The following is a 27,716-nucleotide window of genomic DNA, read 5'->3' on the forward strand; positions in this document are numbered from 1 at the left end:
TCTCATTTACTAGAGTCCTCCTTATTAAAATTATCTTGTACTTATTTTGTATTTTTTCCTATATATACTCCACTTTAATTAATCACATAAAACCAAGAATGTAATCAATATAGCATAGTCAATCAATTAGAATAGTCACTGAATCAATAAATCAATAGGCTGAGAATATAAATTAAAAGGTATAAAATAGTTGATAAGAAATTTTCCTACAACCACAAAATAATAATAAATGAATAAATTTTTAATCAGTTCCAGAGGATTATAGGATTTTTGGACATTGGGTAAAGACAGGGGACACCACAACATCCTGTGATTGGCTAACAGAATCAATTGTACCACTTGGGACTAGGCATTTTATATAAATAAGCAACAGTTCACCAAATCAACAATGGAAGAAATCTAGTTTGGAGTTCACTCATTCAAGAGTTGGAGTCAAAAGTAAAGAAAGAAAACAAACCTATGAAGAGAAACCCTCTTGGGAGAGAGAGGATATAGAATTTCCTCACCTTCCTCATTCTCCTTCCATGGAAATGTAATCAAAGGATGGAGACTTATGCATGTATGGGTAAAAGGGAGAAACAGAGGGAGGGCAGACACAGAGAAGAGGGCCAATTTCTTCCTCGTGCTTGGGGATCATGATTGTTCATTTGAGAGAAGAGGGTTGAGTTCAATGAAGCAACAGACTCAGTCAAGATTACATCTAAGGGGTTAAGTTGAGGATACAAAGTGCATCCTACATTAGTAAACCTCCACATCTGGTTCTGAATTTAGGTATACTTTCCCTTCAGACAAGTACGTACTGATGAGAAAGTGGACCCTGGGTTTTTTTTTTGGGGGGGGGGAGCTTTAAACCAATTGTTTTTACTATACCTTCATAATAATTGCTTTTTCTAAAACCCAGATTTAATTCAAACAAGGCAGACAAGTAAAAGTTTGTGATAGAAGTAGCCCCCCAAAGGGTTATCCTTAGATCACTAAGAACAGATGCCCTTCTGTGCTTCAACATTTGGAATATACATTGGGAAGAAGAGCCTCAGGGGGACATTGCAAAGGTACATATAACACTGTCTCCCCTGGTAGGAATACAGGCTCCTCGGGGACACAAGCTGTTCGTTTTCCAATTATATCCCTAGCACCTACCAGGGCTTTGCACATATTGGGCAATTTTAGATGCTTGATGTTTGATTGGCATAAAAATTATGGATAGACCTTTACTTATAGGAAACTTTAGAGAAGTGAAAGTAGATTTATGATTCCTTAAAGGCAATCCTAGTCCATTCTCTACCTGGCCCAACTCATCCATTTGCCCTATTTTGCCAAGATATATTTGGTGTTGTTCAGTTGTTTCAGACATAGGTGGTAACAGGCAAATATGACTGAAACAACTGAACAGCAATAATGTCCTAACTCCAGACCTAGTGCTCTATCCTTTGCACAAAATTTCAATTCAACAAATTCTTTTGTTTGCATCTTCAAAGAAACCATCTGAACAATTCTTTCAAGTGACTGCAATTTTCTTCTGTGTTCTGATTTAGCAAAACACAAAAATATCAAGTTTTATACTATTTGGTTCTGAGCATGGGACAAAGAATGCCCATGACATTCAGAAAAAGAAAACTGAGGAACAATGATCATTTAGAAAACTAATAGATATATTAATGGTTATACATAGTCTAAAAATTATACTATTTTTACCATCTTCTTCCTCTTTTCTCACCATTGCTGCCTATCAAAGTAGAATATAGCCATTTTCCTTTTCTCCCCTCATTTTATGGATTGTCATAGCTAAGAAATTCATCCCTGAGTGACAAATTCACAAGTGATGAGCCTCTTCATATTTAACTAGGCCGGCTCATCTTCAATCCATATTCAGAAAATGCACCTAGTGCTTTGTTTTTCCATACTGAGGTCATATCTTTGAAAAACAAGTCAAAAAAAGCTCTTTATATGTTTCAAGATAAATTTCAAGATTATAACACAATTCTATAATTCAATCATTACCACCTGTTAAAGAATTTGGAAGATCCCTGAACTTACGAATGTCTGCAAAGAGTATACTGAAGGCAATAATTATCCCTGATATTTCTCTGTTAGATCATTGGCCTCTAAAACAGTATTCATAAAGGACTGAAGAAAAATATCAAGAAAATAATACTATCTTTTATATAGTTACTGAACTATTTTGTAATCTTAAGCTATTTTTCCATGTTCTACCACTCTTGAAAAAGTTGTAAATTAATGTTTTTCAAAAGACAAAAAAAATCACCAAAAAAAATTGCAACAGCTTAAGAGGCTATCAATTAGAAAAATGCTCTAATGAAAATTATAATAAATCACAAAAGAGCTAACAAGAAATAAATGTGAGGAAGACAATGCAAAATTTAAATTAAGTATACAATTGTCATTACTATCATAATCGTTTTTCTTAAAAGTACAATTTGGAGAACATGTTTATATTCTTCTTGGCAAGCCCTAAAATTCAAAATTACAGCTATTCAAATTGATTCACTGAATTGTTTTAATTATATATATAAGAAGTTACAACTAAGTGGAAATAATTAAAATATATTGTTAAAGAAAGAGACAAATTGGTAAATATAATCATTTTACTCAGTTGGAACCTCAAACACTTATCTTCTTCCAGTCTCTTCAAATTCAGAGACTGAGGTGATAGAGGGAGAGTATGCCCTTGAGTTATTGTGGGAAATATTTATAGAGTTTTGTTTTTACTAAATCTTTGAAGTAATTGTCTTTTTACGAAAACTAATTTATATTATGTGGCTAAATGGAATTGGGGAAATAATCACTGAAACCAAAGAATAAGAGAACTCAGTTCTTGAGGATTCAAGCTGATAACAGAGAAGAAAAAAACTCAGATCTTTAAAGGGTCCCCTAGTACTTGGGTGTCACAAGTAACATTTTGAATTTGAGAGAGCTAGAGCATCTTATTACAAATTTACTGGATATAAAGTAAGTATAACTGATTCAAAAATAAGATAGAACTATGCTAATCAAGACATATATATATATGTATGAATATATAAACACACACACATATATACACATATACATATATACAAAGAAATTTTAACATTAAGAGTACACACTCAGGATTCCTAACCTAAACCCAACAATACCTATGGAAGTCAGTATAATTAAACTCACCGGGCTTATGACTGAGGGCCCAGTTAGATGGCAGTAGAGCACAGGGTTGAGAGTGAGAAAAGCCAAGTTCAAATCCAGTCTGATACTGATAATGAACCTGGGCAAGTTATTTAACCTCTGCCTTCTTCAGGTTCCCCAGCAGAAAAATAAGGATAATCACGGCACTTGACCTCTGGGGTTGTTGTGAGGATGTTTTAAAAATCCCTAACCCAGTCTCTCCCTCTCCTTCCCACTCCCCCTTCAACCTTCCCTCTTTTCTACTTTCCTCCTTCTCTCTCTCTCTCTCACTCTCTCTCTCTCTCTCTGTCTGTCTGTCTCTCTCTCTCTCTCTCTCTCTCTCTCTCTCTCTCTCTCTCTCTCCCCTGTCTCTTTGACTCTCTGTCCCTGTCTGTCTCAGTCTCTCAGTTTCTGTGTTGTGTTTGTGTGTGTGTATGTATGTGTGTGTGTAAGTGTCCTGTCTCTTTGTCTCTCTGTCTCTGTCTCTAGATGCATGAGTAACAAGACAAAAACACAGCATGATCCTGAACTGACAGGTGCCCCACTGCCATCACTGAGGGGATGAGGGGATTGGCATACTATGCCAATACCACCAGCATTGCCACCACCAGCCAAGAGGAGTTGCTACCCTTCTGGAAGCCAAAATGGAAGCAAAGGATCTGATTCTAATTTGTGAAAATAAGATGTAGGCAGAGCTGGACCTTCTCTACCCCCAGCTGGTGAATGGTGCTCCTATCCTGCCTGGATCTCCCAGATGAAATGCCCCTCAACAGGAAAAGGCCCAGATCTCTCCAAGGAGACCCACCCAGCACTTCCCAGCTCAGGAGGATATAGATTATGCCCAGATAATACAAATCTTAGGACAAGAGGTCAGACTCTCCCTTGCAGCTGGGGGATCTTTTTGGAGTCAGACTCCCAGACCCCCTGAGTCAGCCCAGCTTTGCAACATGTAATGCTCACAACCCTGGGAGGTAGGACTCAGGACAGAAACTGAAGAATGTTCCAGAGGCTCCAGTGGTCAGCTCTTGTCTGACTCAGATCCAGGGTCAGGGCCCACATGACTCCAGTCAGAAGATCAGTCAGTTCCTAAACCAAAGATCATCGGGCTCCGACCCTCCATCCCAAGGCCAGGAGAAGACTCACCTATAGCCTTTAATCAACTCCTCTCCTGACCCCTGAGAGGTCAGCACTGACTACCTTTGCCTTACTGACCCTGTAACCTTGACTTAACCACTTCCCCTTCCTTGGCTTCAGTTTACTTTGCTCTAAAACGAGAGGATTTTCCTAAATGATCCTTGAGGTCTCTAACTGTTCACATTGTATAATCCTTTGTATTCTTACCTTTTAAAATTGGAAAACAAAGGGATGTCCCTACAGGGAAAAAAAGATATCTGCCCCAGAGTAGACAACAAATGGTGCCCCTTTCCCTTTCTTTTCCCTTCCCCTCCCCATGGCAATGACTATCTGAACACCCCTCCAAATCATGCAAGAAGTGGGAGGTACAAACTATGACCAGGCACACAAAGTAAACGAGGTTAGGCTAAACAGAGGAAGCTCAGCAGGGCAGACTGGAGTGGTACCCCAGAAACATAAATGCAGCTGAGGTGAGCCCTCTCCTTACTACCAGACCCTTCTTGGACTGTATCTGGACTTGATGTAACTGGAAACAAAGAAGGTGGTCCCAACCTTGAAAAGCTGGGCTTCACAAGAACCTGGATGCCAACACCCTTAAGAAGGATACCAGGGCCTGGACCTTTTGAGATCTCCCGAGGCTGCATGCCAATGGAAAGGAGCAAATAGTGGGCAGTCCCACCGCAGACACAGGCTTGTCTTGAAGCCATGAGCTCAGGGACTATCCTGGTGAGGGTCAGAGAGGGGGTGAGGATGATTCCCCTTGCCCCTACTATTCTCCCTAGCTTAGTTATCCTTCTTAAGTCAACAAGAAAGAGAGATCAAGTGTTCTTCTTTGAAGTCTTTTACATGAACACAGTTCTAGTTCATCATCAATGCCCCCCCAAAAAGTCCCTCCTTATAGTGAAGTAAGTATAAAGGAAAGAGGCCCAGAACACCTCTGCATGTCAGGAGGAGGGCAAGGCTCCCCATTCATAACATTGGTAGAGGCTTCCCAGGTTCCACATCAGCACCTGGCTGCCCTCTGACAGATAAGGCTCTCACTGGCTGACACCCATTACACTTCACCTTTTAGTTAGCACATTGTAGAAATCATGTCACCATAAAATTATGGTTCTGATGATTAGACCATCAAAAGGTGGTCTAGGAGTGGCTATGTGGTACAGTAGATAGAGCACCAGCCCTGGAGTCAGGAGTACCTGAGTTCAAATCCAGCCTCAGACAATAATTACCTAGTTGTGTGGCCTTGGGCAAGCTACTTAATCCCATTGCCTTGCAAAAACCTAAAAAAATGGTCTTACTATTAAAGTCACTTGATGATACCACATCATCACAAAGCCTAGGTAATATGGGAAGGACCTGCCTCTAATAGATCACCAACCATCCTGCTCTTCCTATGTCAGGTCTCTGGGCTCACCTGGGCAGATGAGAAGTGCACTTTGCATAATGCCCCTCACTTCATCAGACCTCACTTGGTGGGTCTTCTTTGCTCTCAAATAACCACTATCTATCATAAAAAATATGTCATTCTTCCTTGCCTCCCTAGGATGGCAGAACACCATCCAAGTCTAGGGGAGCTCTCCTCCTCATTTTGGCTTCCATGAAGCTCTCCCAAAGGTCCTTAGCCAAGTAATCATCAAGAGTAGCTTCAACACCTTTCATGGAAAAACTAGTCTCCTCTGACCCAGGGTCACCCAATTGGTAAGTCAGGAATCAAACGCATATCTTCCTGACTGCAGGGTTCTCTGCTCACTTAGGAGCACCTTGCTAATCCTCTCTTTCCATGAGAAGAATCACTGTCAACTGTTCCCACTCTTACATATCATGCATAAGTGCCCAGAAGGATGGGCACTCAGCCCCTTCCAGGGAGAAACCTGAGACTACCTCTTCACTTACATCTAGTCAGTCATTTCTTCAGGGGACCACCACATTGCTTCTTTTTTTGTTTGGGGTTTGGGATTTTTTCCCCCTCTTATCTTTCTCATTTTTTTCTTTTACTCATAATGAGTTTTTCTATCAACATTGCTATGCTAGGCTACTTGGTCCTAAGGCCATTAATATGATAGAAGATCCTCTAGAGAATTCCTAGGGAAGAATATGGTAAGACCAATATGAGCTACTTTCTCCTAAGATCCTATGAAGAAAATGTGCTATTTTTGTCTATTTCCTCCCAAAGAAAGAGAGGGAAATTATCTGTGAGATAGATTGTTTCAACCAGGACTGAAATTTGAATTGTCAGGGTAGATTTCCAGTCATCTAGAAGGGCATAGGAGGGCCATTCCATGACCAGCCACTACATCCCCATCATGGGGTAGGCCTTGTGGTCATGTGTCTTATCATATCCACCTGAACAAAATATATTTAGTTATGGAGAGAAAGGTAAGACCATATCTCCCTCAACATGGCCTATAGTCTTACCAAATAGCTTTAAATATTGCTTTATTGAATATATTCCCAAGTTATTAAATAAAGTTGTTTATTGAAGTAGCCTATTAGTAAGCCACTAAAGGGTAAGTGGATAGAGTGTTCGGGATCAGACAGTTCATAGTTATGTGACCCTGGCCAAGTCACTGAACCCTCAGTTTTGCCTCAGTTTTGAAGGAAATGACAAACTACTGCACTACTTTTGCCAGGATACTACCAAATGGGGTCACAAGAAGATGGACACAACTGAAAAATGACTGAACACCAAAAAGACTTATAAGTATATCAATCTATTTCAATTCCAAACCTGAATCACCAGACAAGTCAGACCTAAAATACCAATTGATATACCTTTGTTTTATAAATATATTCACAAAAAATATTTTCTATGCCCCAAGACTTAAAATTATATATTATTAAAATAACAACTCTATTCACCAAAGGATTTCAAAATGTGATTTTCTTCTTTTAAAAAGTAGTAGTCAGGGTGGCTAGGTGGTGCAGTAGATAGAGGACCAGCCCTGGTCTCAGACGCTTACTTAATAATTGCCTAGTTGTGTGACCTTGGGCAAGTCACTTAACCCCATTGCCTTGCAAAAAAAACTTTACAAAAGTAGTAGTATCAGATTACCTTATCAGTTTTCCCAGTAACTGAATAGTCATCTTCTTTAACAGAATAAAATGTTCGAGGAGCAGAAGATCCAAATGCACTTTTCTTTGTTTTCTGCATATACAGATCTTTTAAAGCATCAATTGAAGTCTTTTTTTTTAAAATATCATAACACCCAGGACCTAAAAAGACATTACAAACATTTAAGTCATAACATATTTCAATTGCTGTTTTAGAAATGAAAGTCTGAAGATATATTTAAATAAATGACAAGGTAAAATTTATCCAATTAGAAATACTACATATCTTTCAAACACACAGCTGCACATGGCTTGTCAGTGATAGCAATCATTTCTGAATGTAATTATTCGAGTCAGTCACTTAGCAGCTATTTTTGTGTTCTTTCATATTTCAGAAGTCCCCAGTGTTCCTAAGGACTCTTCCCTCTGATCCCAGAGCTCCCATTTATGGAGGGTACCTAGGGCACTCTCCTTTTTCTCCAGGGGCCCAGAGAGGAGCTACCACCTAAAGCTAAGGTCATCAAAATGAAAATATGATGTCAATTACCCATCAAATTAAGGACAGTTTGAGAGATCTAACCAATAAATTCAATACTTTCTCAAAAGACTGACTAAATTTTCCATTTAACTCTTACCATGTGACCCTCAGGGCAAATCTTTTATTTGTCAAACAACAATTACACTTCCTTTTGTAATATGCTCCTGATTATGTACAACTAGGTTGAGGGAACTTGGATACCTCCCACCATTTGTCTTTGAGCTATGAGATTCACTCATATCAAACAGAAAAATGAGTAATAACATTATTTATGTCATCCCTAAAACAAATCATGAATGGTTCAGTGAGATTTGAATAACATGATGTCAAATAGCAGTTCATAATTACATAACATTTTATCATTGACAAAGTGTTATGTATATTTTCTCATTTGAATCTTACAACAACCCCATGAGTTAGGTAATGCATATATCTGAGTCATTTACAAATGAAGACCCTAAGGATGCAAAAGATTAAGCAATTTTCCAAAGATCACAAAGCTAAAAAATGTCAGCTTTGATTTGGACTTTTGACTCAAAAGCAATGTTTATTCCATTTTATCTTGCAGCATCTTCTTTTTGTGTCTTCTTTTACTTCTGTTCTGGATATATAGATATAGTCTTTGTATTCCAGCCCAGGTCTGAGCTAGGCGATTCAAGGGATTCAAACTAAAGAGTTAAAATGCAATAAGGTATAGAACACCAGCCCTGGAATCAGGAGGACTTGAGTTCAAATCCACTTAATAATTATCTAGCTGTGTGAACTTAGGCAAGTCACTTAACCCCATTGCTTTGCAAAAACAAAACAAAAAAAGGCAATGAGGCACCTGTGGAGTATAAAATACAAAAAAAATCTAATCACAAAAAAATTAAAGGTTTACAATTTTTAATTCAAAAGGATATAAAATGCTGACTAGATTCATTAGGAAGGAAGTTTGGGGTAGGGCAATAATAGAGGAGGTAGGAGTGCTAGTGATGCTAAGAAAATTAAAGAAAGAAGTAAAATCAATGAAATAATTAAAATTACATAGAAGAGAGCAGTCGGAAGCTCAGAAAGTGACATAGATAAGCAGGATAGTACTGGAACTATCAAGTTAAAATGAAAATATACTACATACACACACATACATACACACACACACATCAGACTCCCTCTAGAAATTTATTCAAATATCAATATCTGTCTAATATACAACTTAAACTATATATCTTAGAGACCTCTCAAATTAAACATATCCACAAATGAATTCATTTTCCCCCAAACTCATCCCTTTTCCAAATTTCCCTCTCTTAAGTTGAAGGTACCATCTTCCTTCTAGAACTCCAGGTTCATAATCTTGGCATTATTTCAAATTCCTGATATTCCCCAGAGTTCTGTCCTTGTCCCTCTTCTCTTCTTTTATGCATGAATTCCATGAGTTCAACTACAATCTCTGTATAACTAGTTCTAATGTTTAGCATTAGTCACAATGCTGAACTTTAGCCCCACAACAATGGTAGTTTTCCACATTCACCCATTTGCAAATTTATGAGCCCAATATTATTCTACTACCCTCCTGTCCCTCTTCCCTCCCTAAAGTGGTGAACAGGCTGGTAAAAGTTCTACATGTACAATACTGTTCAACATATTTCCTTATTAGTCATCTTATGAAGGAAGAATTAAAATGGAGTAAGGGAAAAAAACATGAGAAAGGATGGAAAAACATAAGAGAATTTTTTTAAAAGTGGGCATAGTATCCATTCAGATTCTGTATTTTGTTTTTATTCCTCTGAATGTTTACGGCATTGTCCTTAACAGATCTCCCAGGGTTGTCCTAGTTCCCTGAACTGCTGGGAGGAGCTGCATCCATCATAGTTGATCAACTCACAATATTGTTAATGTATGCAATGTTCTCTTGGTTCTATTCCCTTTACATCAGCATCATGTAATTCTTTCCATGCTTCTCTAAAGTTCGAATACTCATGATTTCTTATAGAACAAAAGTACTCCATAATATTCATGTACCGTAACTTGTTTAGCCATTCTCCAATTGATGGGCATTCATTCAATTTCCAATTCTTTGCTGCTTCAAAAAAGAGATGCTATAAATATTTTTGAATATATGAGACTTTTTCCCATTTTTTATGATTTCTTTAGTATTTAGACCTAGTCTTGGTATTGCTGCCTAGTCAAAAGGTATGATCAGTTTTATTGCTCTTTGGTCATAGTATCAGATTGTTCTCCAAAAAAACTGGATCAGTTCACAATTCCACCAACAGTACATTAAATGTCTCAATTTTTCTACAGCCTCTCCAACATTGATCATTTTCCTTTCTTGTCATCTTAGCCAATATGATAGGTATGCAGTGTTACCTCGGAGCTTCTTTAAATTGCATTTCTCTAATCATTAATGATTTGGAGAATTTTCATATGTATATATACATATATATATATATATATAGCTTTAATTTCTTCATTTGAAAATTGCCTATTCATATCCTTTAACCATTTGTTAATTGAGGATTGGACTTGTAATCTTATAAATTTGACTCCGTTCTCTCTCTCTCTCTCTCTCTCTCTCTCTCTCTCTCTCTCTCTCTCTCTCTCTCTCTCTCTCTCTTTCTCTCTCTCTCTCTCCATATATATATATATATATATATATATATATTTTTTTTTTAGAAATTAGTCCTTTATCAAAAACATTAGCTGTGGAAATTGTTTCCAATGTTCTGTTTTCCTTCTAATCTTGGCTTCATTGGTTTTATTAGTGCAAAAACTTTTTAATGTAGCCAAAATCATTCATTTTGCAATTTATACTGTCCTCTATTTCTTGTTTAGTCATAAATTAGACCCCTCTCTGACAGATATAGATCTGACAGAGTATTTCTTGTTCTCTTAATTTGTCTATGATATTACCCTTCATGTCTACATTCTGTACCTATTTTAGTATGTGGGATGTGGAATTATGCCTAGTTTTCGTCATGCTATTTTCCAATAAAAATGACAATTTTGCTCAAATCAAATTACTTATTCTGTGCCATACCAACTATTTTACAGAGCTAGAAAAGTAATAACAATATTTATCTGGAGAAACAAAAGGTCAAGAATATCAAGGGAATTGAAGAAAAAATACAAAAGAAGGTGCTCAAGCTATACCAGATCTAAAACTATACTATAAAGTCACAATCATCAAAACTGCCTGGTACTGTTTAAGAAATAGAGTAATGAACCAGTGAATTAGAGTAGGTACAAAAGAACAGTAGTAAATAACTATAGTAATCTACTATAGATCCCAAACATTAGCTTTTGGGATAAGCACTCACTATTCAACTAGAACTACTGGAAAATAGTATGCCAAAATGTCACCATTCTTCCAGGTGGTAACCTAGGCATTATCCTGAACCACTCCCTCTCCCTCCCTTGCCCCACTGACATCATCAGTCACCAAATCTTTCAAGCTGTTTCTGCCTTTCTAACATACTTTACATCTAACTCCTCTCCCGCTCCACTCTCAGAGATACAGCTAGAGAGCAAGACCTCTTCACCAGACCATTAGAGTTACTTCAAAAACTGGACTCCCTACTTCAAGTCTTTCACCACAGCAAGTCCTTCTACATACTTTTGCCAACTCAATGCACTTTAAGTATAGATCTAACCATTTTCCTTACTTATTCAATCAACTCTGGCAGCTTTCTATTGCATCTAGGGTAAATTATAAATTCCTCTGCCTTTCTTTAAAACCTTGTATGACACAGCCCCAAGGCTTCCTCTCCCACACCTTGAGATAGAGCTATACTGGTTTCTCCATTCCTCACACGTGATTCTCTGCCTTCTCCCAGTCTTTGCTTTGACTGTTCCCTATACCTGAAATTTATTTCCTCCTTACTTCTATCTTTTACAATTTCTCTCTTCCTTTAAGTTGTAGCTCAAGCAACATCTTCTACAAGTTTTTCCTGATCCTCCCCCCTGCTAGCTCAACTATCAGTATCATCCATCTCAAACTATTTTATTTATAAATAAATATTTATATTTAAGTTGCATTTTATATTGTAAATTATATTAATTTTTTATATTTAAGTTGTATTTTGTCTCCCCAATTTGAACATAGAATTCTTGCAGATAAGGATTGTTTTATTTTCTGCAGTAACCCAGGGTCTAGCACTGTGTCTAGAGAAATACTGAAAAGATTCTTGAGAAATAATTTAAGATCGTCAAATGCATAATTATAAAATAAATTAATGGTAAAGGGGAAGAGGAACAGGAATTACCATGGATGTAACTCCTCCTATGGGCAGGCACTGTGCTAAGTATTTTTAACAAATGATGAGGACCATTGTTGACCATTAGGACAATATTGCCTGCCCTCTAGTACCCAAGTCAAGGATGCTTTCAATTCTTATATAGATGCTTGTGTGAAGATTGTATATAAGTATAAGACCAGATATGTCATTTGTTAATTTAAGTGGGGTTTTTGGTGGCCTTTTTGGTATTATTAGGATCTGGGATTATTTTCTATGCCCTTCATATACTTCCCTCTTCCTCTGCATATCCCTTACGCCTCCTCACCCCACATATGTGTTTCAACACTACCATATATATACACTCAGCCCAATCTGCTTGCCATCTTCCTTATTTTTGTAAATCAAATATTTGCTGACTATGATGCTATGTATCTCTTTTACTCTTCTTGTTGTGGCAAAAGATTTAAATCACTTAAACTTTTGCAAGAAGTATTATAATTCATATGAATGATCATTGCTAATAACTTGCTTAAATAGTTCAGGATTGACTCATTTCTATTATATTTCATTTTCTTATTACCTTTTCTTCTTTAGATAATTCTAGTAAGTCAGGGGACCCATTATACACAGACAATAGATTCAGGGAAAAACAAATGTTGATTATTTGCTAAAGCAAAATTTATTTCATCTGTGTTATGTCATTTGCCTCTGATAAGTCAGTTTTCACATTATTTATTTATTTGATTTTGTGATGCTATTTGGTATGTTGCATGTCCAACACCTACCAATTAATTTCTTGAAAATAAAATGTTCATTAATATAAATGCCTGACACTTTTAAATATCATAGAAATCTTTAAACTTTTTCTTTTTTCTTAACCATGCTTTGTATTGTGTTCCTCAATATCCTCATCATTTTCTACCTTAGGTCAGCATTCACCAAGAATCAAAATGTATTTCCATCTAATGTGGAAGTTTTCTAGCTCTTTGTAAACAATTTTTATCTTGGGCGGTTAGGTGGCACAGTGGATAGAGCACCAGCCCTGGAGTCAGGAGTACCTGAGTTCAAATCCAGCCTCAGACAGTTACTAATTACCTAGCTGTATGGCCATGGGCAAGCCACTTAACCCCATCACCTTGAAAAAAAACCTACAAAAAAAAATTTTAATCTCAACAACCAGTGCTAGTGCATAAACTACAATTATTTTCACAATGATAATTTTTTGCAAATATTAATTATCAATACTGCAAGAGGATCAAATATTCTGTAAAATAACATTTCTTGGTATCTTTGGTCATATGATAAAAAGCAACCTCACTAACTCCATAACTCTTCAAGGAGTACTTCTATGTCATCTTTACATTTAGCTACCACTTATTTCTTATGGTTTTGCTAATATCCAGAATATCAACTTTTATGTGATTCAGTTCCTCTAATAGTATGCCTACTCTTTGATCATTGGATCAGGATTTCATTCTTCTAGCACCAAAAGTCAAATAAAAATTTACAGATAGACTAAAAAAGTGCAATTCTTAAAACTTGCTGCTTTAAAACTTTTAAAATGTTTTCTGCTACTCTGCAGCATCACTGCAAAAGTTATAATAATAATAATAATAATAATAATAATAATATAAATAGTAATTTATAATAATAAAATAACAGGGACACAAGTATCCTAAGGGAATGAAAATAAAAACTTTTAAACATCAGGGGAAAAGGGGCAGCTAGGTGGTGCAGTAGATAAAGCACTGGCCTTGGAGTCAGGAGTACTTGGGTTCAAATCCAGTCTCAGACACTTGATAATTACCTAGCTGTGTGGCCTTGGGCAAGCCACTTGCCTTGCAAAAACCTTAAAAAAAAAAGTCAGGGGGCAAAAGTCTTGAGCACCACAGAGTCGAATATACTAATATATACTAATATATATTGAATATATATTAATAGTATACTAAGTTGAATACAACTAAGAACCCAGTTGTCTCCATTCCATAATAATGCATCAAGTTTGTACTTTGTGTAAAGTTACTTTTATATTCTACTTTTGTATTGCTTTTAAAGAAGTAGCAATAAATGACAACAATCTCAAAAACATTACTTGAACAATTCCCACTTCTTTAGTATATTCAACTCTGTGGTGCTCAAGACATTTTTCCCTGACTTTTTAAAATTTTTATTTTCATTCCCTTAGAATACTTGTGTCCTTGTTATATACCATGTTCCCACAGACTATGACAAAGTTTTTCATGCCCCCAGAGATGGCAGAGTAAAGGCAGGGACTTGACCGAACTCTTCCAAATTCTCCTCAGAATAACTTTAAATAATATTTCAAAACAAATTCTGAAGCAGCAGAATCCACAAAAAGTCAAGGCGAAAATTTTTTCAGTTCAAGACAACTTACAAGATTGGCAGGAAAAGTTTGTTGCACCAGGATGAGAGTGGAGCACAGTCCAGTGCAGGCAATACCAGTATAGACCAGACTCCAGCAAGCCAAGGAGTAGGCACTGAATCAGCAACATCAGTGGCTACTTCAGAGTTCTCAGCCCAGAGACAATAAGGGGGTCAGAAGGAGATTACAGGGGTCCTTTTGCAAGCACCAGGAACAGGACTCCTGTTATATTGGCCATACTTGGATCCAGGTCTCAGGACAAGAAGGATGTGCACTAGAGAACATCAGAGCTTGTGGCCTCAGGAAAGTAGGAACTCTGGCCACAGTTAGTAGGCATAAAAAGAGTGTTTGTAAGTCATTCACAAACCAAAGCATAAGCCAGGGGAGTAATCAATATACCTCCACTTAGGTATCATGCCACCTTAGAAGAACTGAAATCTTACAAGTCCCTAGAAGTATCTCTAAAAGCAACTGCATAAAGACCTTCAAGCTTGAGACAATGAGCCCTCCACCCAGAAAGGAGAACCACACTTTAGCAAAGCATTAAAAATCAAGAAACAGGCTGGAAAAATGAGCAAGTACATTCTGACTCTAGAAAGTTACTCTGTGTTAGCAAGGAAGATAAAAACCCTCAGAAAATGAAAATAAAGTCAAAACTTCAATATCCAAAGCTTCAAAGAAAAATATAAATTAGTCTAGGCCATGGAAGATATTTAAAATGATGCAAGAAAATCATGAAAAAGTCAACAGCTTGGTAAAGGAGGCACAAAAAATACTGAAGAAAATAAAAATAACATCTTAAAAACAGAATAGGCCAAATGGTAAGAGAGGTACAAAAATTCAATGAGCAGAATGTCTTAAAAAGCAGAATTGGACAAATGAAAAAAGAAGGTACTCACTGAAGAAAATAATTCCTTAAAAAGTAGAATGGGGGGGGGCGGCTAGGTGGCATAGTGGATCGAGCACTGGCCCTGGAGTCAGGAGTACCTGGGTTCAAATCAGATCTCAGACACTTAATAATTACCTAGCTGTGTGGCCTTGGGCAAGCCACTTAACCCCATTTGCCTTGCAAAAAAAAAAACTAAAAAAAATTAGAATTGGACAAGTGGAAGCTAATGATTTTATAAGACATCAAAAAGCAAAAAAAAAATGAAAACTGAAAATATAGAAGAAAGTATGAAATATACCATTGGAAAACCAAGCAATCTGGAAAATAGATCAAGGAGAAGTAATTTTAAAATTATTGAACCACCTCAAATTCACAATGAAAAAAAGAGATTAGACATCATCTTTCAAAATATTATCAAGGAAAACTGATTTCAATAGAAATTGAGAGAATCCACCAATCACCTCCTGAAAGGGATCCCAAAATGAAAAATAAAATCCACCAAGAAATATTGTAGTCAAATTCCAGTATTAACAGGTCAAGGAGAAAATATTTCAATCAGCCAGAAAGAAACAACACATGTATCATAGAGTCACAGTCAGGATAGCACAAGGTTTAGCAGCTTCTACATTAAAGGATTAGAGGGTTGGGAATATGATATTCTAGGAGCTGGAATTATAATCAAGAATCACCTACCCAGAACAAACTGGGTATGTCCTTCAAGAGGAAAAAAAATCGACAATTGACAAATAGCAACATTCCTCAGGAAAAGACCAAATCTGAATGGAAAATTTGACTTCCAAATACAATACTCAAGAGAAGCAAACAACAAAGGAAAACAGGAAGGGAAAATCATAAGGGATTCCTTAAAGTTCAATTGTTTACATTTCCACTTGGGAAAATAATGCTTGTTACTACTAAAAATTTTCCCAGTAGTGCTGATGAAAAGAATATACATAAACACAAAGTAAAGTGGGAGCTAAATATGATAGTATGATTATCAATATTTTAAAATTAAGAGATGAGAAAGAAGAATGCATTGGAAAAGGGGAGAAAGGATAGGCATAATTGGATGAGAAAATTTAATAATTTTCAATAACTTCAATCATTTCAAACCTATATTCCTGATTTTTTTAAAAAGTCTGTCTTTCTATTGTAAGAAATAGAAGTTATTTTCCCTCTACTTCCCTTAGTTGCTTTTCAAAGTCTTTTTTGAGCTCATCCATAGTCTGAGCCCATTTTCTGTTTCTCTTGGAGGTTTTGGATACAGAAGCTTCGATTTTGTCATCATCTGAGTATGTGTTTTGATCTTCCAGGGGACTAAAGTAATTCTCTATGGTCAGATTCTTCTCTTTCTGTTGTTTATTCATTTCCTCAGTCCAAGATCAATCCACAGCACTTCCAAGACTTTTGGTTTTTTTGTTTTCTTCTGGGGGGAACACCCCACTGGGACCTTTATTCCTCCAAGGTCTTATACTCTCTTGTCTGTGCTTTGATATGTAGATGGACCCATACTTCCCTCTGCCCTGGAGCTATAAGGAAGTTCCTGCTTGGCTATCTTAGTATGGAAACCCAGACTGCAACCTAGATCTGAGTGTAGACAAAGAGCTCTCCCAAGGGAGAGCATAGAAATCTCGGCAGTCTTTCCTGACTCCCTTACTGTCTCTGTGGGTGCAGGCTGCCAGAGACAATCCCATCCCATTGAAAGTTCTGAAAACAGTACTGCAAAAAAACATTCCACTATATAGGGAACAGAATCCAACATTAATATAAAGATCCAAATCATGAAATAGGTTAGAAAAATGAGAGAACAACAAAAAAGAACCTGATCACAAAGAGCTACCATGGTGGCAGGTATGATCAAGACAAAACTCAAGAAGAAAAAAATAGATACAAGCAAAGAAAAAATGGAATTGATAAATGGTTTTAAAAAAATATTTTCAAATAAAAAACGTGGTATAGGAAAAAATTAGACAAAGAAATAGAAGCAAAGAACAACAGCTTGATATATGAAGAAAATGACACCTTTAAAAAAAAAGATAAAAGAATGGTCCAAATAGAAACAGAGATACAAAAGCTTACTGAAGAAAATAGCTTTTTAAACTAGAATTGATCAAATAGAAACTGATGAGTATATGACATATGAAGAAACAATAACACAAAGTCCAAAGACTGAAAAAATAAAAGAAAATTTGAAATACCTCATAGGAAAAACAATGACCTGGAAAACTGATCAAGGATGAATAATTTAAGAATTATTGGATTTTCTGAAAATCATGTTAAAAATAAGATAATTTCAAGAAATTATCAAGGAAAACTGCCCAGATATCTTCAAACTAGAGAATAAAATCAAAATTGAAAGGATCCACCAATCATCACCAGAAAGAGATTCAAAATGAAAACTCCCAGGAATATTATAGACAGATTTCAAAGCTCCTATGTCAAAGAGGAAAAAACTTGAAGCAGCCAAAAAGAAACCATTATCATGAAGCCTTAGCCAGGATCACACAAAGTCTAGCAGCTACCACATTAAAAAGGTAGAAGGAAAAAAATTTTTAATGTAGGGCTTGACATATGATATTCTGAAAGGCGGAGGGTTTACAACCAAGTATAATCTTCGCAGCAAAAAAAATACTCTTTCTACAATAAAAAAAAATGGAAAGCTAATGAAATAAAGAATTTTCATGCATTAATGATAAAAAGACTAGAGCTAAATAAGATATTTCAGATACAAGTATTAAGAATAAAAAGATTAACATGAAAGAGAAATCACAAGGGAGACAATAAGGTAAAATTGGTTATCTTTCTGGTATGGCAAGATGATACATGCATCTTCTAAAAGCTTTATCATTATCTGGGCTGTTAGAAGGGTTTTACATAGAAAGAGGATGAAGGAATGAGTCTATTATTATGTTAGGATAATGTAAAAATTAGGCAAAAAAAAAAGGATACCCTAGAAGAAGGGTGAAAAGATAGAAAGAATGAGAAAAATTATTTCACACAAAAGAAGAGTGAAAGAAAGAGCTTTTATGGTGGAGGGGGGGAATGGGGTGTGGGCAACACTTGAACCTCACATCTAAATTGGATCAAAAAGTGAAAATGTGTGTGTTTGTGTGTGTGTGTTTTTGTAGTCTAAGTTTAAAAATATTAATTACTATAAGTTTTTCACAACTAAATTCCTAGTCAAAGGCAGATTTTCTTAGTTATGTGAGGGAATGGAATATGTTCACTTTTAGCCCTAGAAAGGAAGACTTGTTTTGCCCTCTTTAATCCAGGAAAGAATGTATAAAGGATTTAGACTCGGAAAAGACCACTAGTCCTATCTTCCTAGTATTTAAACTCATGAAATAATGTGACTGCCCTGAGGCAAAGCAGCTTTGCTGAAGGATGATTCTCTTTGATGAGTTATATATAAAATAACAGAATGGCCTCCAAGGAAATTTAAGGTTTTGTCTACTCTTGTTAAGGGATATTCTGTTCACTCCCTTGCTATAGTTTAAGTATTCTAATCTCCCTCAACTCAGGGTGATCATTATCATGGAGGCCTTCACCTGTAGATTAATGATAAATCCCAGAAAATTAAAACTTCATGTCTAACCTGTATTTTCTGCCATTTTATTTTAACCCTATATTTTTAAGGTTTACAGTAACAACAGAAAATAACTGACTATTTCAACAGATGTGGAAAAAAGCCTTTGACTAAATACAATATTCATTCCTGTTTAAAACACTACTAATCATAAAAATTAATGGAGGCTTTCTGATAAGTAGTATCTAAAAGAACAAACAGTATCTGTAAAGGAGATAAACTTGAAATTTTACCAGTAAGATCCGTAGTAAAACAAGAATGTCTATTAACACCATTATTATTCAATATTGTACTAAAATTGCTAACCATATCAATAAGACAAGAAAGAAAAATTAAAGGAATAAAAATAGGTACTGAGAAAACAAAACTCTCTTTGAAGCTTAGAGAATCCTAGACAATCTATTGAAAACTATTTCAAACAATTAACAACTTCAGTAAAGTTGCAGGATATAAAATAAACCCACATTAATAATAATCAGTTTTATTTACCACCAACAAAATCCAGCAACAACAGGCAGAAAGAGAAATCCCATTCTTCTCTGTCTTGACAGCCCCAGGTTGTAGATTTATCACTTACTAAGCTTGGTCTGTTGGGGGCAGTAGCTACTGCTGCCACTTATGAGAGACTACAACTGCTGGTGGTAGTGGTGAGGCAGAGGCAGAGGAGGAGGAGGGGAAAATGGGAAGGGGAGGGGGAGGGGAGGATGGTGCTGCTGCTGCTGATGATGATGAGAATGAGGATGAGCTTGAGCATGAGGAGGATGAGGATGAGGATAATGACAATAACAACGATGACTATGAGTTGCAACTGCTGCTGGTAGTTCTTCATTCCTGTCACTGATTGTCTCAGTCTTCCTCACTTTCATCTAAGGAAGCTCTTTCCTCTTTCATCTTGTTTCAGACCCTTGATCACTGTCCCAGAGGCTAGTCAGGACATTTTTTTCTATGTGACTTTCTCCTATCTTAAAGACCTATCTAAAGGGGTTACTTGGGCAATAGTTGTGATGTACTCTCCTCACATTTCTCTAAAGAGAATCTCCAAGCTCTTACTCCAGGTGGCTTAGAGGAAGCAACGTTATTTTACCTCTTCCCTTGCTCAAAAATGCAGGAAACATACTTAACATTGTCCAGAATTTATAGTCTGGGAATATATATATATATATATACATATATATATATATGTATATATATATATATATATATATATATATATATATATATGTATGTATATAAACTTCTCATAGGTCCTTCAACGTTTTATAATGGCCATAACAACCAGCATCCTACCATGTAATTATCTCTCTTCTTTCAATTTGAATATTTTTATTTATCCAACAACATGCAAAGGAATTTTCAACAATCATTTTTTGCAAGATTTTGAATTATGGATTTTTCTTCCTTCCCCTCCACCTGACAAAGCAATCTAATATAGGTTCCCATGTAATTATCTCTTGACAAACCTCAAGGAGGTATCAAAATATTGCTGAATAGAAAGGTTCATGTTAGCTAGTTCATGCTAGCATTCATGCCATCAAAGCAAAGCCCAAATCCCTCTTTAGGAGAAAGGAAAGGAAGAAAAAGTAGTGAAGGAAAAGCAAAAGAAAGCAGGAGGAAAAAAGAAAGCATCTTAGATTCTAATTTACCTTGAGATCTGAATTTAAATACTGGGAAGGATAGGTGGCATAGAGTACCAGCTTGAAATCAAAAAAACTCATCTTCCTGAGTTCAATCTAGCCTCAAACATTTATTAGCTATGTGAGCTAGAGAAGGAAATGGCAAATCACTCCAATATCTTTGTCAAAAAAATACTAAAGGAGGTAACATAGAGTCAGATAGGACTAAAAAACAATAAAAATCTAAAGATTTAACTTCCCATTCTGTCCCCTTGAGAACACAATGGAAAGTATTCCAAAGTATAGTAAAGCATCGCTAAGATAGTTATATTAAGCTGGTATCCAGAAAGGGCCATGACAGAAATGCATAAATTTTATTAGATCCTCCTGTTCGTAATCTAGTTGCTATCATACAATTTTATCTACAATCAAGAACAATCTTCTTAAGAAAATATAGACTAGAAAAATAATTTTATTTTTGGTGAGAGCAATAACCTATTGCCCTGTCCTTTGATGCTTTGGCTATTTTTTTCTTTAAAAGTACTGAAAAATCTTCACTGTTAGTAATCTAGTTGCTATAATATGTTTTTGGCCAAAATCAAGAACAATCTTCTTTCTTTCTTTCTTTCTTTCTTTCTTTCTTTCTTTCTTTCTTTCTTTCTTTCTTTCTCTTTAATTTTCATCATTTGTACATACATATTACAAAGTTACAAAATTTACCTCCACCCTTCCTTCCCACCCCTCTTTCCTCAGTAGGGAACAGTCAGGTTAGCATTTTACATACACATTTTGCTAAACATATTTACAAATTAGTAATTTTTGGCATGAGAAATTAGGATTAAGGGAAAGAGATACAAGAGATACTTTTATAAAGTGTTCATTAGATTTGGTAGGGGTGTTTTCTTTTTTCTGTGTTTTGTTTTGTTTTTTCCTTACTTTGGATGGGGATAATATAGTCTATAACCAGTCTAGTACAATCGTCTAAGTTCTCTGGACTGTTGAGAGGAGTTGCGTCCATCAAGGTTGTTCATTTCAAAAGGTTGTTGCTGTGTACATTGTTCTCTTGACTCTACTCCCTTCCCTCAGCATCAGATCCCATATATCATTCCATACCTCTCTAGAGTCCAACCATTTATGGTTTCTTATAGAACAATAATAGTCCATAGTATTCAAGTACCATAACTTATTTATCCATTCCCCAGGCATCCCCTCAATTTCCAATTCTTTGCCATTTCAAAAAGAGCTGCTATGAATATTTTGGAACATGTAGGACTTTTCCCATTTTTTCATGATTTCTTCTGGACATAGTCCTAGAATTGGAATTGCTGGGTCAAAGGATATGAACAGTTTTATTACACTTTGAGTATAGTTCCATATTGCTCTTCAGAAAGTTTGGATCTGTTCACAACTCCACCAGCAATGCATCAATGTCCAAATCCTCCCACAACCTCTCCAACACTGCTCATTTTCTCTTTTTCTCATTTGGGCTAATCTAATGGGTGTGAGATGATACTTCATTGTTGTTTTAATTTTCATTTATCTAATCAATAGTGATTTAGAGCATTTTTTCATATGATTATATGTAGCTTTAATTTTTTCATTTGAAAACTGTCTGTTGTTTGACAATTTATTAATTGGGAATGACTTGTGACCTTATAAATTTGATGTAATTCTCAATATATTTTAAAAATGAGACCTTTATTTGAACTCCTGGTTGTGAAGATTGTTTCCCAGGTTTCTGCTTTTCTTCTTATTTTGGCAGCATTGATTTTATGAATGCAAATCTTTTTAACTTAATATAGGAAAAATGATTCATTTTGTGGTTTATAGTATGCTCTAATTCTTGTTTGGTTGGTCATATATTTATCCCGTTTCCATGATAGAGTATTTTTGGTCTATTAATTTATATATGATATCGCTCTTTATGTCTAAATCCTGTGCCCATTTTGACATAATTTTGGCATAGGGTGTGAAGTGGGATTTATGCCTAGTTTTTGCCATACTATTTTCCAGTTCTCCCAACAATTTTAGTCAATAGTGAATTCTTCTCATAGAGGCTGAAGTCTTTGGGTTTATCAAATAGTAGATTGCTGTAGTCATTTACTGCAGTTTCTTTTGAACCTATCCTAATCCACTGATCCATTACTCTATTTCTTAACTAGGACCAGGAAGCTGCTGCTTTATAATATAGTTTAAGGTCTGGTAGAGTTAGACCACCTTCCTTTACTTTTTTTTCCCCTCAGTTCCCTTGCTATTCTTGCCCTTTCACTGCTCCAGATGAATTTTGTTACTATTTTTTTCTAGTTCAGTTTGGTAATTTGATTGGTATGGCACTGAATAAGTAATTTAATTTGGGTAGAATTGTCATTTTTATTATCAGAACCCCAAACAAAGTCTGAACCCTAATGAAACACTTAAGTTGAAATTAACACTCTTGGTTTCCCCCCCACCCCAGGGCTTTTGGTCTCAAACACAGTGATGTGACCTTGGATCTTTTCAATTAAGACACAGGACTCAATTATACCCCCCCCCCATCCTTTAGGTTCATTCTCTTCAATTATATTCTACCCTCTAATTTTCCTTAAAGAAGTTCTAAAATATTAAAATTTTAGTTTTTTCAGTCCCCTTTTTCATTTACTTTTTCATATATGTATATATATATGAATAATCAGTCATGTATTTGGTGATTGAATTCTCTGTTCATTTCTGAGTTTTCTGTCAGGAAGTTCTGGAAGTGCTATATTTCATGAACATCAATCTTTTTCCCTGACAGTATATGCTGAATTTTTCAGGATAGTACATTCTGGGTTGTAATCCCAGGTCCTTAGCTCTCCAAAATATGTTATTCTAGTTCTTCCAATCCTTCAGTGTTGATGCTGATAGGTCCTATATTAGTCTGATTGTGTTCCCTTTCTATTTGAATTATTTTCTTTTGACTGTTTGCAATATTCTCTCTTTTATTTGAGGGTTCTGGAATTTGGCTATTACAGCCCTTGGAGTTTTTATCCTGGGGTCTCTTTCTGGAGGGGTTCTATGGATTCTTTCAATTGTTATACTGTTATCTTGTCCTAGTAGATTGGGGCAGTTTTCCCTTATAATTTCCTTCATGATGTTTTCCAGGTTCTCCTGTTGGTTCAAGCTTTCTAGCAGTCCAATGATTAGTAGGTCTCTCCTGGATCTGTTTTCCAGGTCATTCATTTTCCCTAGAAGGTACTTTACATTTTCTTCAATTTTTTTCAGCCTTTTTATTTTGTTTGATGGAATCTTGTAGTCTTATAGATTCATTAATTTCTTCTAACTGTTCAATTCTAATTTTCAGGATTTTATTTTCTTCAAATATCTTCTGTGTTTCCTTTTCCAGTTGGCTTCTTTGGTCAACACATCACAATTTTCCTGCATGACTTTCATTTCTTTTTTTCTGTTTTTCTTTTTCCTCTCTTCTTTGGTTTTTAAATTCTTTTTTTAAGCTCTTCAATGAGCTTTCATTATTTGAGGCCAATTTATACACTGTTTTGATACTTCTGTATTTTTTTCACTGCTTTCTTCTTCGGACTTGGCATTGCTGTCACCTTTATCTGTGAAGTAATTTTCTATAGTGAGTGCTCTTTTAGCTTTTTTGTTCATTTTTATTGTTATTATTCTGCTCCTGGGGTATATGGAGTATGAATTCAAGCTTTTGTTTTGCTGGGCTGGGGTCTGAAATCTGGCTCGTTGTTGGCCAAGATGCTCCCCATGCAGTCCAGGCCTTGTCTTTGCAGAGGTTTGTTTCCTCCTTTATGTCTAGGTTCTGACTTAACAGAGGATTGTTCTGGTGCTCTCAGGGTTCAGACTTTGTTTGGGATTCTGATCCTTCCTTCTGGCTTGCTATCTAGCTGCCAGGATTGCACTGTGGCTAACAGCCTCCTGCTGGCTTTCCCTGCTCTCCCACCTCCTGGACTTTACTTTCCCTTTTTCCCTAAAGAGACAGAACTTCACTGAAGATCCTCCACAATGTCTACAGTTGAAAACTTCTTTGAATCTTGTCTTTTTCTTGGTGGGATTTGTAGCATGAATGGCTCCACCCCAGAAGTCAAGAATAATCTTCTTAAGAAGGAAATGTAGAACTACAAAAATAACTGTTTATTTTTGGTGGGATAAATATGCTATTGTCCTGTCCTTTGATAGTTTAGCTATTTTTTTTCTTAAAAAGTACTGAGTAGGGGGCAGCTAGGCGGCACAGTGGATAGAACACCGACCCTGGAGTCAGGAGTACCTGAGTTCAAATCTGACCTCAGACACTTAATAATTACCTAGCTGTGTGGACTTGGGCAAGCCACTTAACACCAATGCCTTGCAAAAACTAAAAAAAAAAAAAAAAAAGTACTGAGTGTCCTCAAAGTTTGATAGCCTAAGAAGACAAAGGTTCAGACCTTTAAAACTGCTTCCTGATGCAGACCTTGCTGATGGTTGACTAGCAGACACTATTGGCAAAAAAAAAAAAGAGGTAGACTGAGCAGAACCAAGATTATATCCTCATTGAACACTCTTGGATATACATCTTGCTACTGCAGCTAAATAAAAAATTCATTTATTAATTATCAGATCTTCTATGAGAGCTTCTTTTCATTCCCACATCTAATTTAAGATAATAGGCTGATCTAGTCTATCATGGTGAAAAACTAGTAATAGTCAAAGGAATTTGAACAGGATGACCTCCTCGAAGAGGGCAGGGGCAGTACAGAGGAAAGTGAGCCCAAAGTATCTCTGATTTCTGATGATTTACTAATGTCATTGGCAATGATGATTCCATACCAGGTTTCCCTTATCAATTCCAGAAGATTAAGACAATAAAATATTGGTGGCCATTCAGTAATAAGAGGCTGATATAAAAACATCTTATGTCTTTAAGGACAATTCACTAATAAAAACTGAAATAAGCTTTCCTTTGTTATATGAGTATGATCCTGTGCACATATTCTGCCTTTTCCCACTCTCCTTTTCCACTTGTTACATGTGTTCAGAGGTCACTAGAAACTATATGATTTGGCTTTGTGGAGATTGCTTAGTATAAGGTTCTAGGAAGGAACTGGAGAGGAAAGTATTTGATCTTGTGCCCAGGAGCTCAGAAATCTTTCTAGAATTTTCACTGCCTTCTTCAGACATGGCATTGCTGTCATCTTTATCTGTGAAGTATTTTTCTATAGTGAGTGCTCTTTTAGTTTTTTATTCATCTTTCTAGAATTGGGGGTATAAATAAATGTACCCCCACAATAGGGTTTAGAAAAGTTTGAAAAGAGAAATCTCAAATGTAAAATGTAGCTGTCCTTTTCTCTCTAGGACTCCAAGGAAGAGATGGATGAAGTTTCTGTGTACTTCACTACTCAGTCTTCATTGAGATGTGAATTGTCTATAGTTGGGGAATAAATCATATCATATACTAGCATAGAGGTCAGAGACTCGTGTCTTTTTTAAAAACCTGCCTTTCCCTAAACATAGGTGAGTAATACTGCGGTGGACATGATTAACCAGCTATGGGTAGGTTCAAGACAAGGAGAACTTCTAGATACCTCAGTCAAGACTGAGTATTAGCAGGATAAATTTATTGCATTTAAGAGGATGACCACTGACAGAAGAACATTTCTGAACTCATCAACACTCAAGGAATGTGCAAAGCAGCAATAGGGTAGCAATGTCCAGGCTGGGGTACTGCTAGGTGAAAGGACAGGTAAATGATACAGGTCACAATGGTAGCAGCTGTAGCAACACTCCCAGGCCCATAGATGCCCTGTGCTCACTGAAATCTACCAGTTCAGTACCTAGTGGTCACTTAATAACTCCTCCCTTGGGAGGGCTCAAATGAATGTGGGGTGGCACTGAAGAAACCTGGAACATTGAGGAAGCCACACTATCTCCCCAAGTCCTAGGGAGGGAAGTACCTCAAGTACCTCAAGAAGAGTTGTCTAAAGTATTCAAATTTAACTACCTCTTCTGCCTCCTGGGAGGAAGAGGTGCTGAGGCTGGTAAGCATCACATTGTGAGTGATGGGACCCTGGAACTGGGGTGACTGTTCTTAGGAAGGTAAGTAACTTGAGTGGTTTTAGTAGTAAAGACCCTGCTAAGGGAAGTGTCCTGACATCCTTGTCCTGCTCCTGCTTCAATTACTTCCTTACATCAGGGATGTACTGTAAATAGCAGAGATTGGTATCCCTTGCCATATGGGGAAAAACCAACAAGAACTAGGATAAAGTCCTTTTGAAGCAGGGAGATGAAAGCCTAGTATTTCTGCTCTTACTCCTGTCATATTTACTTATTCTATCAGGGGAATTTCCTGGCTTGCTGTCTTTTATTTTATTTGCTAATCTGGTTTTTCTTCTCCTGATGCTATCTAAGCTATGCTCTGGTACCCTCAAGTTCAGGATTTCCACTAATAGACCTATAACTTCTTTAGTGGCAGGAGATGTTCTAGAATGTTCTTTTAAGAACTTGCTATCAAGGGGTGGTGTGGCTTAATTTTTAGTTAACTGACACTGAAACTATCCTAGAGATACAATTAGATCACCAGATAAAGGCTTAGGCCTTTGATATTTCTTCTGGTCACCTGTGTAAAAGAAAATTCAGGAAAATCTTCAGCTACTCCCAGATGTTTGACTGGAAGACCATCATGAAAAGCAAAAATCAGGAGAACTGTACTCAGATCAATCACTGTGGGATCCTTAATGAATATCCTTGTTAAATAGCCTTTCCCTGTTAGGGTCATGGAAATATGCTTTTTTGTTAACTGTCTTATCTTCTACAAATATTTCATCTTATTCCACTATTGAGCCTACAGTATTTCCTTGGCATGGTCAGCCTTAATCTACAAGAAAATCCAATTAATATGTGTGCATACCAAGCCAAAAGACTCATAGAGCAGAATGCTGTATACATTGTCAGAAACAATCACTGCATCACTTGTTAGTTTGTTTGCTTGTCATAAAGGAGAGTTCAAATCAGAAATGGGACAAGGGAGTTATGTTTTTCTGTAAATGACTAGGATAAGACAAAAAGCTAAATGTTTTTAAAAAATTAAAATATGTGTATGAGAGATGTCAAAGTCAAAACTTACTTCTGATAGACAAAGTCTTTATTTAAAGGTCCAAATGAGACTAGCCAGAGAAGATA

General features: G+C 36.2%; 1 protein-coding gene across 1 annotated transcript in view; it reads right to left on the reverse strand.

Moving 5' to 3' along the window:
• STPG2 (sperm tail PG-rich repeat containing 2) overlaps positions 1-27,716 on the reverse strand; it is a 405,935-nt gene that overhangs the window by 232,907 nt on the left and 145,312 nt on the right. The window contains exon 10 of the mRNA XM_074228044.1: positions 7,349-7,509. Within this exon, the coding sequence (XP_074084145.1) occupies positions 7,349-7,509 (161 nt within the window). The remainder of the gene's footprint in view (positions 1-7,348; positions 7,510-27,716) is intronic.

The sequence above is a fragment of the Macrotis lagotis genome, chromosome 3 (genome assembly GCF_037893015.1).
Source record: "Macrotis lagotis isolate mMagLag1 chromosome 3, bilby.v1.9.chrom.fasta, whole genome shotgun sequence".
In the NCBI taxonomy this organism is placed as follows: domain Eukaryota; kingdom Metazoa; phylum Chordata; class Mammalia; order Peramelemorphia; family Peramelidae; genus Macrotis; species Macrotis lagotis.